This window comes from Leguminivora glycinivorella, chromosome 22 (assembly GCF_023078275.1).
Source record: "Leguminivora glycinivorella isolate SPB_JAAS2020 chromosome 22, LegGlyc_1.1, whole genome shotgun sequence".
Lineage (NCBI taxonomy): Eukaryota > Metazoa > Arthropoda > Insecta > Lepidoptera > Tortricidae > Leguminivora > Leguminivora glycinivorella.
In genome coordinates, this window is record NC_062992.1 from 9,185,007 (window position 1) to 9,198,548 (window position 13,542).

The 13,542-nt window shown below is 39.4% G+C and overlaps 1 protein-coding gene across 2 annotated transcripts in view; it reads left to right on the plus strand.

Annotated features, from left to right (window-relative positions):
• The window catches only part of LOC125237872 (NACHT and WD repeat domain-containing protein 2), an 83,011-nt gene extending 71,876 nt beyond the window's left edge, over positions 1-11,135 (plus strand). For both annotated transcript variants that reach the window (XM_048145099.1, XM_048145100.1), the window contains 6 exons: positions 3,967-4,169; positions 5,454-5,590; positions 7,147-7,347; positions 8,320-8,454; positions 9,131-9,279; positions 9,780-11,135. In XM_048145099.1, the coding sequence (XP_048001056.1) occupies positions 3,967-4,169; positions 5,454-5,590; positions 7,147-7,347; positions 8,320-8,454; positions 9,131-9,279; positions 9,780-9,869 (915 nt within the window). In that variant the 3' untranslated portion in view covers positions 9,870-11,135. The remainder of the gene's footprint in view (positions 1-3,966; positions 4,170-5,453; positions 5,591-7,146; positions 7,348-8,319; positions 8,455-9,130; positions 9,280-9,779) is intronic.
• Positions 11,136-13,542: the final 2,407 nt, after the last annotated feature.

Here is a 13,542-nt window from a genome sequence, read left to right on the forward strand (position 1 = left end):
TGTATTCCGAAAGTCTTCAACTTAGCAATAAGTATATTATGCGATATCTTATCGAATGCTTTAGAGTAATCAGTATAGATGGCGTCAACCTGAAACCCTTTATCCATGGCCTTCAGAGAAAAATCCAGAAATTCAGCCAGATTTGTTTCAACCGAACGCTTAGTTATAAAACCGTGTTGATTGCGAGTAAGCATAGGTCTTATTACACTAAACATTTTATCATAGACTATTCTTTCGAATAATTTCGGAATAGTAGACAGCTTAGATATGCCGCGATAATTTTTAATGTTGTGTTTATCACCTTTTTTATGTATAGGGACCACCAAAGAGCGCTTCCAAATTATCGGCATAATACCTGATCTAAAAGACATTGAAAATAATAATGATAAGGGAAATGCTAAATTTTTGCTACATTTTTTAAGAAAAATTGGGTGTATTCCATCAGGGCCACCACCTTTTGATTCTGATAGTGCTTTGAGATACCTCTCGACCAAATCCGGATGAAATTCAATATTGTTAATAACATTTAATGTCGATTCAGGTTCAGTGGGTGAAGAGGAAGCATTAGGAGATGGTAAAAGTCATGGCTAAAAACCGACTGAAAAAATGTGTTAAAGAGATCAGCAATTGTTTGACCGTCATTAGCTACATTATTATTTAGAAAAAGCGAATCAGGGATATTGCCGTTATTCTTTTTAGATTTTACGAATGACCAGAATGCCTTAGAATTACTTTTTATGTTGCTTTCACTTCGGGATATAAAAAGGTCGTAACAGGCCACCTCCATCGATTTTATTGCAGAACGTAGATCGGAGAAAATGTTATAATCGGAAATCCTGCCGTAAATTTTCCATTTTTTGTGAATTTTATTTTTCTTTTTTATTAATTTTATTAAGGGTCGAGAGTACCATACTGGATATTTATCGGTATTACGAATATTTGTCGAAGGAATATATTGTTCTATAATTGAGTTAATTTTTAAATAAAAATAATTAATGGCATCCTCAATACTTCCCATATGTATGAGTGGTTCCCAATTAATCATATTTAATCTGGAATTTATGAGCTCATAATCTCCGGCAAAAAAACGGCGCGCCACTCTCGGCGCCTGTTTTAAGCAGCATTCCTTTAAGTTAACATCTGCAGTTATGCAAAAAACAGGATGGTGGGCATCAATAGGAACCAACGGATCAGTGCACGATATATTGCATTGAAAGTTTGAGAGAACTAAGTCAAGCTGGCGTCCATTTTTGTTGGGTATATGGTTAAATTGTCCCCAATTCGTTAATTGTATAAAAGATGATAATTGATGTATAAGTGCGTTAAAATTAGGATTAGTGATTCTATGATTCAAATGATAAGTGGTACAGTCAAACGGGGCCCACACAGCTTCACTTATGTTAAAGTCGCCTAAGACTAAAAATAAATCGTCTGGATAGTCGTTATTAAGTTGTAAAATAAAATCGAAAAATATCGATTGGGATTCTTGTTGATGTCTGCTTTGCGGAAAGTAACAAGTAAACAACCTAAGTTTTTTTGTAACGGTGCCCTGGTTGATAAGAATATCAATACCGGTGACGTCCGCGTCGAGCAGTGCAGGTAGCGGCCGCATGCCGCGCGCGTCCACCCTCAGGTCGCGGCGTCGGCGCACGGCCACCAAAGTACCTCCGCCGCGGCTTACCCCCATACTTTCGCAATCGCGATCTGTACGGTAAACATTGTATCGCCCGTCAAATAATTCAGCGTCATAAATACTCGGAACTAACCATGTTTCTGATAAACAAATGAGATCGTAATCAGTCTGATTTACGTTACGAAAGAAATCACAACACTTTGTTCGGAGTCCTCTTACGTTTTGATAGTAAACGCTTATATTATTACTATTTGACATAAAAAAACCGGTGAATAGTGATAAGACTTATGAGCTGCATTTTTGAAATGTTATATAGTGATATGAGTGAGTCGTGTCGCATTGAGTGATAAGTAATGTTTTTTAAAAGTATGTATCTAAAAGAGCATTGCATTATTAATAAAGTTAAATTACGTTCAGCCTGTAAGTAGTTTCTGCAGTGAAACAATATGTAAAACACTTGGTAAGTACTAACTAACATTTTACACATGCAACAATTAAAACAAACACAATAACCATACAATAACAAGTGTAGGTTTTTGCTTATGTGATTTTGTTTAAAGCCGCCTCGGAGGTGATGTATAAAATAGGCGACGAATCCGACTTTCGTACCATTACAGTGCAGTTTCTAACCCAGCAATATTTATAATTTTTTTGTGTTTTTTTTATTTGTGCTTGCTTAAGTAGGTATTTATTGAAGCCTGAAAGGTGGTCATTGATAAATATACGATTTTCATTATTAGAAAATCCCAAATCAGACACTTTCAGATTTTTTAATTTACGAATGCTTGACAAAAAATCATCTTTTTTGTACCGGGCCAGAAACTTCACTATAATAGGTTTAGGTTTGCTATTATCCTTGTCATTTTTAACTGCTACTCTTGTCACAAAATCAATATCGGTGCTAGTGTTCAAGGGATATCCGGAGAGATCAGCTAAAGATTTTAAAATGACCTGCAGATTTTCACCTCTTGTCTCAGGCACCCCGTTTATTTGAATGTTAGATCTGCGCACCCACTGGTCGTTGCTTCTTTGTTCTGACATAATATGATTGACCATGTTTTTGACCTCAGTTAATTCAACTCTACATGACTCCAGGGCATCAACGCGGGACTCAATGGAGTCGACCCTAACAACCATCTCCTCCACCTTCTTATTCAGGCTGTTTCTCATTTCAGCCAAATCAGTCTTGACTTGACTCATATCTGATTGAATGACTTGAATGGCCGAGAACTGTACCTGCAGGGCGGTAATTTTCGCTAGTATGTTGTCCAATACCTCACTCTGCTGGGTGTGTGGCTGGCCTACGCGAGCGGGTCCTTGATAAAAGTTAGGAGGTGTCGTCAAGATGTTGTCGCCGGTCTCATTTACACTCGTATACGCCGTCCGGTCACCCTCGGGCAGCCTGGAGTCATTCATGCCATCACATGACATAGCCGAATCGTCCAAATGTATTAAAGATGTCGCAACAGCAGGGGTGAAGTCGTTTCTCCTACGGCGGGTGTTAACAGACGTGCAGAACGAACATATCCATGTTTTTTCCAATATATGCAACTTTTCATTGAATTGGGCCAGTGGTATATTCAGGCAATGATGATGATAGGGATTTCCGCAGACTGTACATTTTATTAGTGTAGACTGGTCCACAATTTCGTTGCAATTTGTACATAATAAGGACATTATACAAAATTGACTCTTACGGTGATGTAGATAGAGTTCAAATTACACTGTCTTCAACCGCACACGCTTAGCAGTCGTACGTGTCGCAAATTCGAGCCTACTTAAACAGCGGATCGTGGCTCAGCGGTAGGGCACGCGGCTGCTACGCGGCGATCTCGGGTTCGATCCCTGCGGCCGGAGTAAGGTGCACGAGGGAGAAGTCCGACACAAAGCAATATGGCCGACGGGTCCAATGGACATCAGCGTAAGATAAACAAGGAGGCACCGATACTCGAGCACAACTTCACTTTGAGTACAAAAATTGCTTTAAATGATTTAAAAATTTTAAAAATAATAAAATCAGAGAATCAAACACACGTCCACTCTGAGCAAAGTATGAGAGCCGAATGGGGTGGCAACGCGCATGTGACACTCTGAGTTGCAGGCGTCCATAGGTTACGGTGACCGCTTTCCATCAGGCGGACCTTATGCTTGTTTGCCACCGACGTAGTATAAAAAAAGATCTGTTTATCATAGATATATGATCATAGGTCTGTATGCCTCCCTTTTTCTCCAACGTGAAGAAAAAGGACGGCATGTTGCCTATGATCATATTTCTATGATAAACGTAATTATGATAGTGGACTATGGGCCTAATTCTTTTTTTACCTCACCAGGGCAAATTCGTGGTGTCCCTAAAAGGCGTGATGAACCAGAAGATGCCATACTACGGTCTCCACGACCCCAAGCACCTGGTCGCCTTGTCGCGGAACAGGATGTACGTGAACCTGATGAACATCGAGACGGGAGACTGTGTCACCACCTTCAAGGCTGGGGAGGACAGATTCCTGAACTCGCTGCTTGTTTCTGGCGATGGAAGGTAAGACAGGTGACAACCCTAGCCCAAATTCAATAATCAAGAACAAGTGCTCACGTGGCTAGAAGATTTTGATGCAATTGCTCGCCAGTCTACCCGTGACCACGAACATAACGCTATGTTCGAAACGTCGGGTCAAATATAAACGTTATAAATTGAAATAGATATCATACACGAAAGAAAAAACGATGGCCGAGCCGGGAATCGAACCAGGGTCTTCAGCTTACGCGGCTAACGTCTTTACCACTAGACCACACGCACGCGCGCGGGCGTGTAGTAGTGTGACTACTTGAAAAAAAAGAACAAATCAAAAAAAAATCAATAAAATAATTTGATTTGTTCCCTAGTTGCAAATATAAATATGTTTACGCGATTAAGTCCCGCTCATTTCTAAAATTATGGAAGGTAAGATTTACACAATTAAGTATTACTATACTCTGTCAAACAAGTCTGTCAGTAAATAAGAATAAAGAAAACTAAAGGTATCCTTTTCTCTAGCACCCTAAAGTAAAGGATGCATATAGTTTTCTTTGTTCTTATTTACTGACAGACTTGTTTGACAGAGTATAGCGTCTTACAATAATTTGTAAGTCATCGTGACCATAGATAGTGACACAAGTAAAGCCATAGATTAAATATAAAAAATATACCATCCCAATACATTAAAATGCGACCGACTGTGTCATCACCTTCAAGGCTGGAGAGGACAGATTCTTGAACTCGCTGCTTGTGTCTGGCGATGGAAGGTAAAGTTTAGCTAAGTCAACATTTCACTAATCACAGTAATCACTAAACGAAAGAACACCGGCACACGATTTTCTTATGGTCACGGTGGCATAAATCAGTTACTTTTTAAAGTGAAGCATGACAAAAACAAAACACGGTGGGGATAAAAAAAATAAACCCGTTTACTTAAGCTTTAAAACCTAGAAGAAACTATGTGATTAGATTGCTTTGAACGTGTGCCCAGCTTGCAAAAATGTATGGCTTTCCATTACAGTGGGGCCCTTATACATCAAGTGCAATAAGGCCCATTCCATCCTGATTCAGCCACTTATGTATGTCTAGGTCTATAACACAGATCTAGGTCTATGAAATAAGGCATACCCTGGTATGGCCTATTTTCCTACCACTATGATTTATTTGACTTTATTTGGAATCATTTTGACATTCTTCCTTGTTTATTCTGCCTTATTAAGGGTTATATGGTACCTGCTGCAGATTCCCACACATCGGCCGCTTCTAAACCATAAGAGACTCTATCGTCTATCTCATTCTGTCACACAGGGTGCTGGTATGCGGAGATGAGACACAAAAGCCGTTCCCGCTCCTCGTATGGTCGCTGACGTCACGGAAGCTTCTCTACGACCTACGTATACCGCACCACGACTTCGTCACGTCCAAGGCTGCTATCACATATGAGGGTAAGTGAGGAACTTTTTACCCTCCTGTAGTTCACTGCCTTTATATTCATCATATATCAGCCCTTTATCGCCCAATGCTGAGCATAGGCCTCTCTTCTAGTACGCCACTTTTCCCGGTCCTGGGCTAGTCTCATCCAGTTGTGACCCGCTATTTTCCGGATGTCATCGACCCAACGAGCCAACGGATGCAAGGCATTCCTTACATTTGTAAGCGGCCACCACTCCGTTAACATTTCAGTCCACCTGCCATCACTCTGCCTAGCAACAAGTCTACTACTACTGCCAGTTTCTATAGGACTCTGAGGTTGACTAGAGTGACAAATGCAAACTTTTCGGAAAAAATACGATGTTCTAGGGTTATGCACTACTTCTGCAGTTCTAACACTAGCTGGTATCCTGTTAAGTAGGAAGGGATACGACTTGCAAACCTAAAGTCACCTACTCGTAAATATATCCCACCATTCCGACCGTTAGGCTTAAAAATCTTAGAATAAACCTATACATTGCTGCTGCAAGAAATAACTGCTCTGTGTGAGACTCCTCCCCCGAGGCAATAATATTCCACTTTTAAATTTATTGTAAGCCTAGTAACCTAGCCTAGCCTAGGTATCGATTGTAGATGTTTCTGCTTAAAAAAGTTAAATACTTAATCTCTAAAGTTAATCTCGATGTAATTTTTAGTAAACGTCATCATGGTTGGCCTTTCCTTTTACAAACTTCCAGATTGAACTAGTTCTTAGTAATAGAAAAGTTAAATATCCCGATGTTCTTTATAAAAATAGTAAAGGTTATCTTGGTTTGCCTTTCCTCAAACTTCCAGATTTAACTATTGTCCCGGATTTGTAAGAACCACTTTTTGACACATGACAGTGTCCACAAAACGTAAACTCGCGCAACCTAATGAAATTTTAAATAAATCCTGGATAATATCCTGTAAAAATCAAGTACTTAAAAACAATATTTCGCTTACTTTAAACATAATCTAGCACATGTTACATTTTTGCGGATCTTCGTTGGTGAGTATTTTACGATATTAATTTATCACACAGCATTTACTTATCATGTCATTTATCGATCATTTTTATTTTTAAACTAGTGCGGTACCTAGCAGAGTCAATCACTTCGATTCAAATGACATTTCCGTCAGTTGATAGAAATCGAATATTTTATTATAATATACGATACTTTAAAGAAGTAAAAATTACAATAAAATTAAATAAGATGAAAACAGGTTTATTACTAATACTAACGAACAAATCGTTTATCGTACCTACCAAAGAAAATTTGAATTTCGCGGCTTATTTCAGTGACAAGATTTTAGCAATCAGTGCTTTGTTAATTTCTAGTTTACAATTTCAATTATATTTTCCATTACATCCCATCATACGAGTACAATCGATTCAAACAATTCGTAAATAATCGCTAGATTTTGCAAACGATTCGTCTTAGCCACATCTCTTCAAATTTCAATAGAAATGTGTCAAAAAGAGGTTCTTAAAAATCCGGGACATAGCTCTTCTTTCAGAACAAAATCTAACCAAAATCTTGAATTCCAGGGTCATACGTCTGCGTAGTCTCCCGAGAGCTAGACGAGCCGAGCCCCAACTTCATCGTAGTCTACGATCTGCAGTCGGGCACGCTCTTCAAGAAGTGGAAGCCTGGATGTGACACTGTAGCCCTGGCCATCAGTTCTGTGGACGGCTGCGTAGTGTCAGGGTTGGCTGATACTAGGATACTCGTCTGGGACTTGGTCACAGGTAGATGTAGCCAGACTCTTCACTATGATACTGGTCTGATCTCCAGGCTCTTCAAGAAATGGAAACTTGGCTGTGACACTTTAGCCCTGGCCATCAGTTCTATTGACGGCTGTGTAGTGTCCGGGTTGGCTGATACTAGGATACTCGTCTGGGACTTGGTCACAGGTAGGTGTAGCCAGACTCTTCACTATGATACTGGTCTGATCTCCAGGCTCTTCAAGAAATGGAAACTTGGCTGTGACACTCTAGCCCTGGCCATCAATTCTGTTGACGGCGTAGTGTCAGGGTTGGCTGATACCAGGATACTGGTCTGGGATCTAGTTACAGGTAGGTGTAGCCAGACTCTTCACTATGATACTGGTCTGATCTCCAGGCTCTTCAAGAAATGGAAACTTGGCTGTGACACTTTAGCCCTGGCCATTAGTTCTGTTGACGGCTGCGTAGTGTCATGGTTGGCTGATACTAGGATACTGATCTGGGATCTAGTTACAGGTAGGTGTAGCCCCAGACTCTTCACTATGATACTGGTCTGATCTCCGGGCTCTTCAAGAAATGGAAACTTGGCTGTGACACTTTAGCCCTGGCCATCAGTTCTGTTGACGGCTGCGTAGTGACACGGTTGGCTGATATTAGGATACTAGTCTAGGATCTAGTCACAGGTAGGTTCAGATACTTTCTGACACGGTACAGCGGACTTTATCGAACATTTTCAAAGTTTATCTTCTGTAAGAATGGCCAAGCGAATAGTGTTACTGATGAAGACAAACGGTATTTGCATTTTAAGACAGATATTACGCAAGGCGTGTTGGTTGGGTACGTTTACTGTTCCCCATACGCTTTTGATCTGAAATGCCTTCATATAAAGGAACCACACTCTTTGTCAGCAGGCGTCCAAAGGCGTCTTATGTTGTCAAATGTTTTCCGGTTACTTGATTGTCAAACGCAATCACAAAACAATGAATGGTGTTACAGGGAACTGCCGCCTAACACTGCGCGGTCACGGCGCGGCGCCGGCGCGTCTCCGCCTCGCCCGGGCCGGCGGCGTGTTGTTGTCCGCGGACGATCAGTGCCGGGACCTGTCTGTGCGTCTCTGGGACTTGCATACAGGTAATTATAGGCGGTGCACCAAGGTGCGGGACGTGGGTGACGTCATTTCCAAACTCAAATGGAATTGGGCGAGGCATGTTGCCAGGCAGAGTGATGACAGGTGGACCAAAATGTTGACCGAATGGTAGCCGCTATCGGATCTAAGAAGCGCCTGGCATCCGTTTGCTCGTTGGGTGGACGACATTCGAAAAACTACGGGGCACTTCTGGATGAGATTAGCCCAGGATGGCGCGATGCGCGGACGCACTCAGCAGTGGGCGATTAATGGCTGAAATGATGATGATGAATTATAGGCTAACAAACCATTATGATGGCCAGGCCTTTCGATTTCACGTCATGCTTCATGCCGCCTCCAAAAGTAACCTACCTAAGACATACTGATCAGAAATTCTGATTATCTTTGCTTTTATGTGACTTCTACAGCAGCACAGTGTAATAAAGAGAACTATCGTACAGTATGGCCGCTCCCCACTGAAAGTGCCGCTCACCCGCTCTCGGTAACCTCACAGTTACCGCCTGTCAGAAACGCGGCCAGTCAACCTGTCATTTCTCACTCATACAAGCATGGTACGTGTTCACCTACACGAGCTTAGACTGTGAACGTAGGTACGCGCCTTTATTTCATTTTAAGCTGATTCAAAATATTCATGTTCTAACCAGACTTTTACCACCACAGGAAAGCTAATAGCAGTGTACACACCGCCGGAGCGTATCACATCGTGCGAGGTGCTGCTGGGAGGCTCCGTGCTAGCGCTGGCGCTGGAGAACTACAAGGATATCCTTTGCGTCAAGCTGTGCGGGCCGCCTGTGGACTCAGTCACTCAGGTATCTAAACTTGTTTTTGAGAAGGTAATATATAAGGTTACCAGATACATATTTTAATTTCATGACATTCCTGATTTGCAATAACCGTTTGACATCGGTGCCCCAGCTGTAGATTCAGCAAAAAAATTCCTGACGTCTGTTATAAATGCATCCCAATCAGTCTGAAACTTAAGATTCGGAACCGTTCGACATTGCACTCTTGTTATGTCAAGATGTTAACCTATTCTTAACCCACTTAACCCTACCTGGTGTTAACACCGATTCTTTTTTTTTTCTAGTGGGTGAGTGACAATATACCAAAATATAACGAAAAATCCGGGGATAAGATTTTTTGCATTTAGGGTTATCTGGGTTAAGTAATAGTTCTGAATTTATGAATAGGGGGAGACTGATGGAAATTGATGCCCTAAATCTCACCCGCGCCCGTCGTGGACAAATGGTAACACACTGAAACACGTGTTCACCATCCGCAAAAATATTAAGCGACTTTACACTTACAGGGCCGAGACGCGGAGTACGACGACCGACCGTACGGCGACCCGGCGCTCGAGGGCCGGACGTTCGACGTCCGGGGCGCGGAGACCTGCTGATATGGCCGATGCATCGGGTTCCATGTCTCCTTCAGCCATTGCTTTAGGACTTGGCTCTACACTAATATTGTGCGATTCTAAACATCGTATGTACAAATACATTTCAAAATCATGGGTATGCCGAGGATAAAGCCTGGCGTCAACTACGCTTGCCGAGTCGAGTCTCATTAATTCGCCTTCTGCATTTCTAAAACTGCGTCCATTAATGACTCGTCTAATCGCATTCAAATGTATCCTCATACGTTTGAATGCGATTAGACGAGTCATTTCGATTCGACGCGGCTCAATTCCGCCTAAGTCGACGCCAGGCTTAATAATTCAATGCGGCCGCTATAGTAACCGATTCAGACACTGATTAAAAATCTACCGTCTGAAAAATGGGTAATGTTTATCTTTCGATTTTAGTTTTTTTTTTTCGTTAGTGCTGAAAATGCAAAACGCATTTCTATATTGATCGATGGTGGATGTCTAATTAAAGATACCCACATAATTATGTATAAATGATGAAAATATCAGTAATTTTCCAATTTATAATTAAATATGAAAGTTAATCAGCGCCCAGTTTCAAAAATGTCTAAATAGCGAGATCCATCGGAAATTTTGGTGTCTATATTGAAATATTACAGATTACCTATAAAAAAAAAGAATGGGTGTAGAGTAAGTCCTTCAGTGTACATTTGTAACATCAAAATACTTTCTAACTTATTTGGAAATGTTACCTTAGAAACCTAAAAGTATGGTGTAATAATTTCGTATGGGAGTATAGGTACTACTGACCAATGGATAAATAAAGAACCAATATTTCATGTAATGTAACATAGGTACATAGATTGTTTCTTTATTTAAGCCTAAGAATTGATGAATTTGCATATATTTAAAACAAACTAATAATAAAGACAAGAGTTGGGCTCAAATAATATTTTGACATTTTTGACAATGTTCAAAATGTATACGAATAGGACACGTTCATGACTCACCATATACGAGACTGTCTTTCCGGAGAAATTGTCTGTGGTTATAAAGTTCTGTCAGAAAATACTGAATTTTAAGAACTAAGGCCGGCAACAGTCAGTCTTAAATTTCATAATCTTAAAAAATGTCTTATTTCACACACAGTCTTATTTTTTAAGATTATGAATTTTTTCAGATTGATCTGACAGATTGCGAACAATCTGAATTTTAAGAATGTGTGTGGCAAGGTACTCGATCTGAATTTATAAGATTATGACTTTTTAAGATTATGAAATTTAAGACTGTCTGTTGCCGGCCTAAGGCTCCCCACAGACAGTCTTAAAAATTCATAATCTTAAAAAAAACTTGTATGCAATCTGACAGTTCAAACTGACACTGACAAGACACTGACAGATCTGAACTGTCAGATTGCATACAAGTTTTTTTTAAGATTATGAATTTTTAAGACTGTCTGTGGGGAGCCTAACACTCAAACTTGTCAGATTAAGGCACGCCACAGACAGTCTGAAAAATTCATAATCTTAAAAAAGATTTGTATGCAACCTGACACTGACAGATCTGTCAGTTTGAACTGAACTGAACTGAAGTTCAAACTGACAGATCTGTCAGTGTCAGATTGCATACAAATCTTTTTTAAGATTATGAATTTTACAGACTGTCTTTGGCGTGCCTAAACGTGACTAGTAGATTCAGTCCGGAATTCCGTCGCGTATACAGTGAGCCATAACCAAAGGATACATTCATCTCTTTCGCATTACCTACATTCTATGCGTGTCAGAATGAGATGGACGTTTTGTCTATGGTATAAAACATCTGTGTAATGTTGCCAGTATGTTTTACTCGGAATCGTATGGAAATAAAAAAAAAACTTAAATGTTTTGATCTATTACGCTTATTAATTACATAAAAATAATTGTATTTTAGTGAATTCTCTATCAGTAATGTTGATGTTTAGATGTAATTTTGTGGTGAATTTAGGATAAGTGATTTAATGTCCAAACCGGGCTTACAATGATACCATAATTATAAGTTATACTTAGTCAAGCCCTCTCCGTCAGTAAAAAAGCGTCAAATTAAACAAAATTAGGCGAGACAGGTTATCATCGTATATGAAATTGTAGTCATTTTACGCCTTTTTCTACTAACAAACTTTCTTGATAGAGTGACACAAGCGATAACACAAAAGCGGGGTAAAAATACTACCCAGTCTTACAATGCCGCAACTAAAAGTAAAATATAGATAGGGCGCCACTTTTTTCGTAATTATGCATTTTTGCATAACAACATTTGAGGATACACAACACAGAAGTAAAAAGTACAAACATATTTGTGTAACTTATATTATTGGTATCATTGCAATTTCTCGTCAGTCCTTCTTTGGACGAATTTAGGACCTCTAAGTTGGTAGCATTGATACATTTAAAGTGCAAAACTATTTGTAATCTCCATAAGAAATACTAATGTAATTTTACCACAATATCAAATATTTCACATAGTGGTTTTTAAACATTTACTCATACTCTGGCGAATGTCATTTTGAAATACGCGGCAAATTATGAACATGTAGACGCGAAGAAAATTGAAATTTCGCGCCTTCATTGAACGATAACTCGTTTTCAAATATTATAGTCTGTGTTTAAATGTATCTATTCTATCAAGATAAAGAGGAATATAATGTATGTATGTTGTAAGTCAATTTTAACAACTGTCTCATCTCGCTCTAGTCCACTCTCAACCAGTCCACTAGTTATGTTATTTTTATTGTTATTGTCCATTTTTTTTATCAAGAAGCTATTAATATTAAAATTGGTCAGTGAAAGTGGGAACCAAATAGCGCCATCTATTATTTGTTACTGTAATTCAAGTTCAAGCTCTCAGTGACGCAACACCAAGTACATTTTTGCTACGGCTTACTAAGATAATTTAGTAATGAGTAAAAATGGTAGTATATGTACCTACTTATATTTATAATACAGAAAAACTGACCTATTTTTAATGTCACTTTATATATTTTTAAGGTCTTGGTTCACTCGTTACCCTACATTCGAGTAAGTGGATTGGAAGTCAAAAGATATTAATCTACACACAAATTTATAAAACTAATGTTTTCTTTGTACTCGTATGTTTTAATTTAAGCTTACACCAAATATTCTCGTCATAATGAAGATGAAAAATGTCGGCGATAGATATGTACAGGGCTGAAATATAAAGTGAACTGCTTAGGAGCGCAATTCAAATGAGCAGGTGCCGTAGCCGAATGGCATTCCCCTCACTTAACTTTTTAGTCTATGGCTACAGCACAATTCTGCCAAAAACGAGTATCGTGCTTCACACGGCATTTCTACCACGTGAAACGAAAACGAAACGCCACGAAAGGTAGTCTGGCTCTGTCGCGCCAATAAAATCAACGTCAATAGAAATTGTCAACAATGTAAACAAACCATTCTATAAAATATTAATATTCTAGCACAATTTTATTACTTTAAAGGTTGAGGATTATAATGTGATATGAATTGATTAAATAACACATAGATTTAACCAGTATCTGATGAGTTAGAATGGAAATTAAAGACATGTTGACTACAAGGTTTTTTACAATGTTCACAAATTCTATTGACGGCGACGTTACACAAGTGCGATAGAGATAGATATCTACGATCGTTTCGTGAGCGTTTGTGCCATTCGGCTATTACGTACCCTG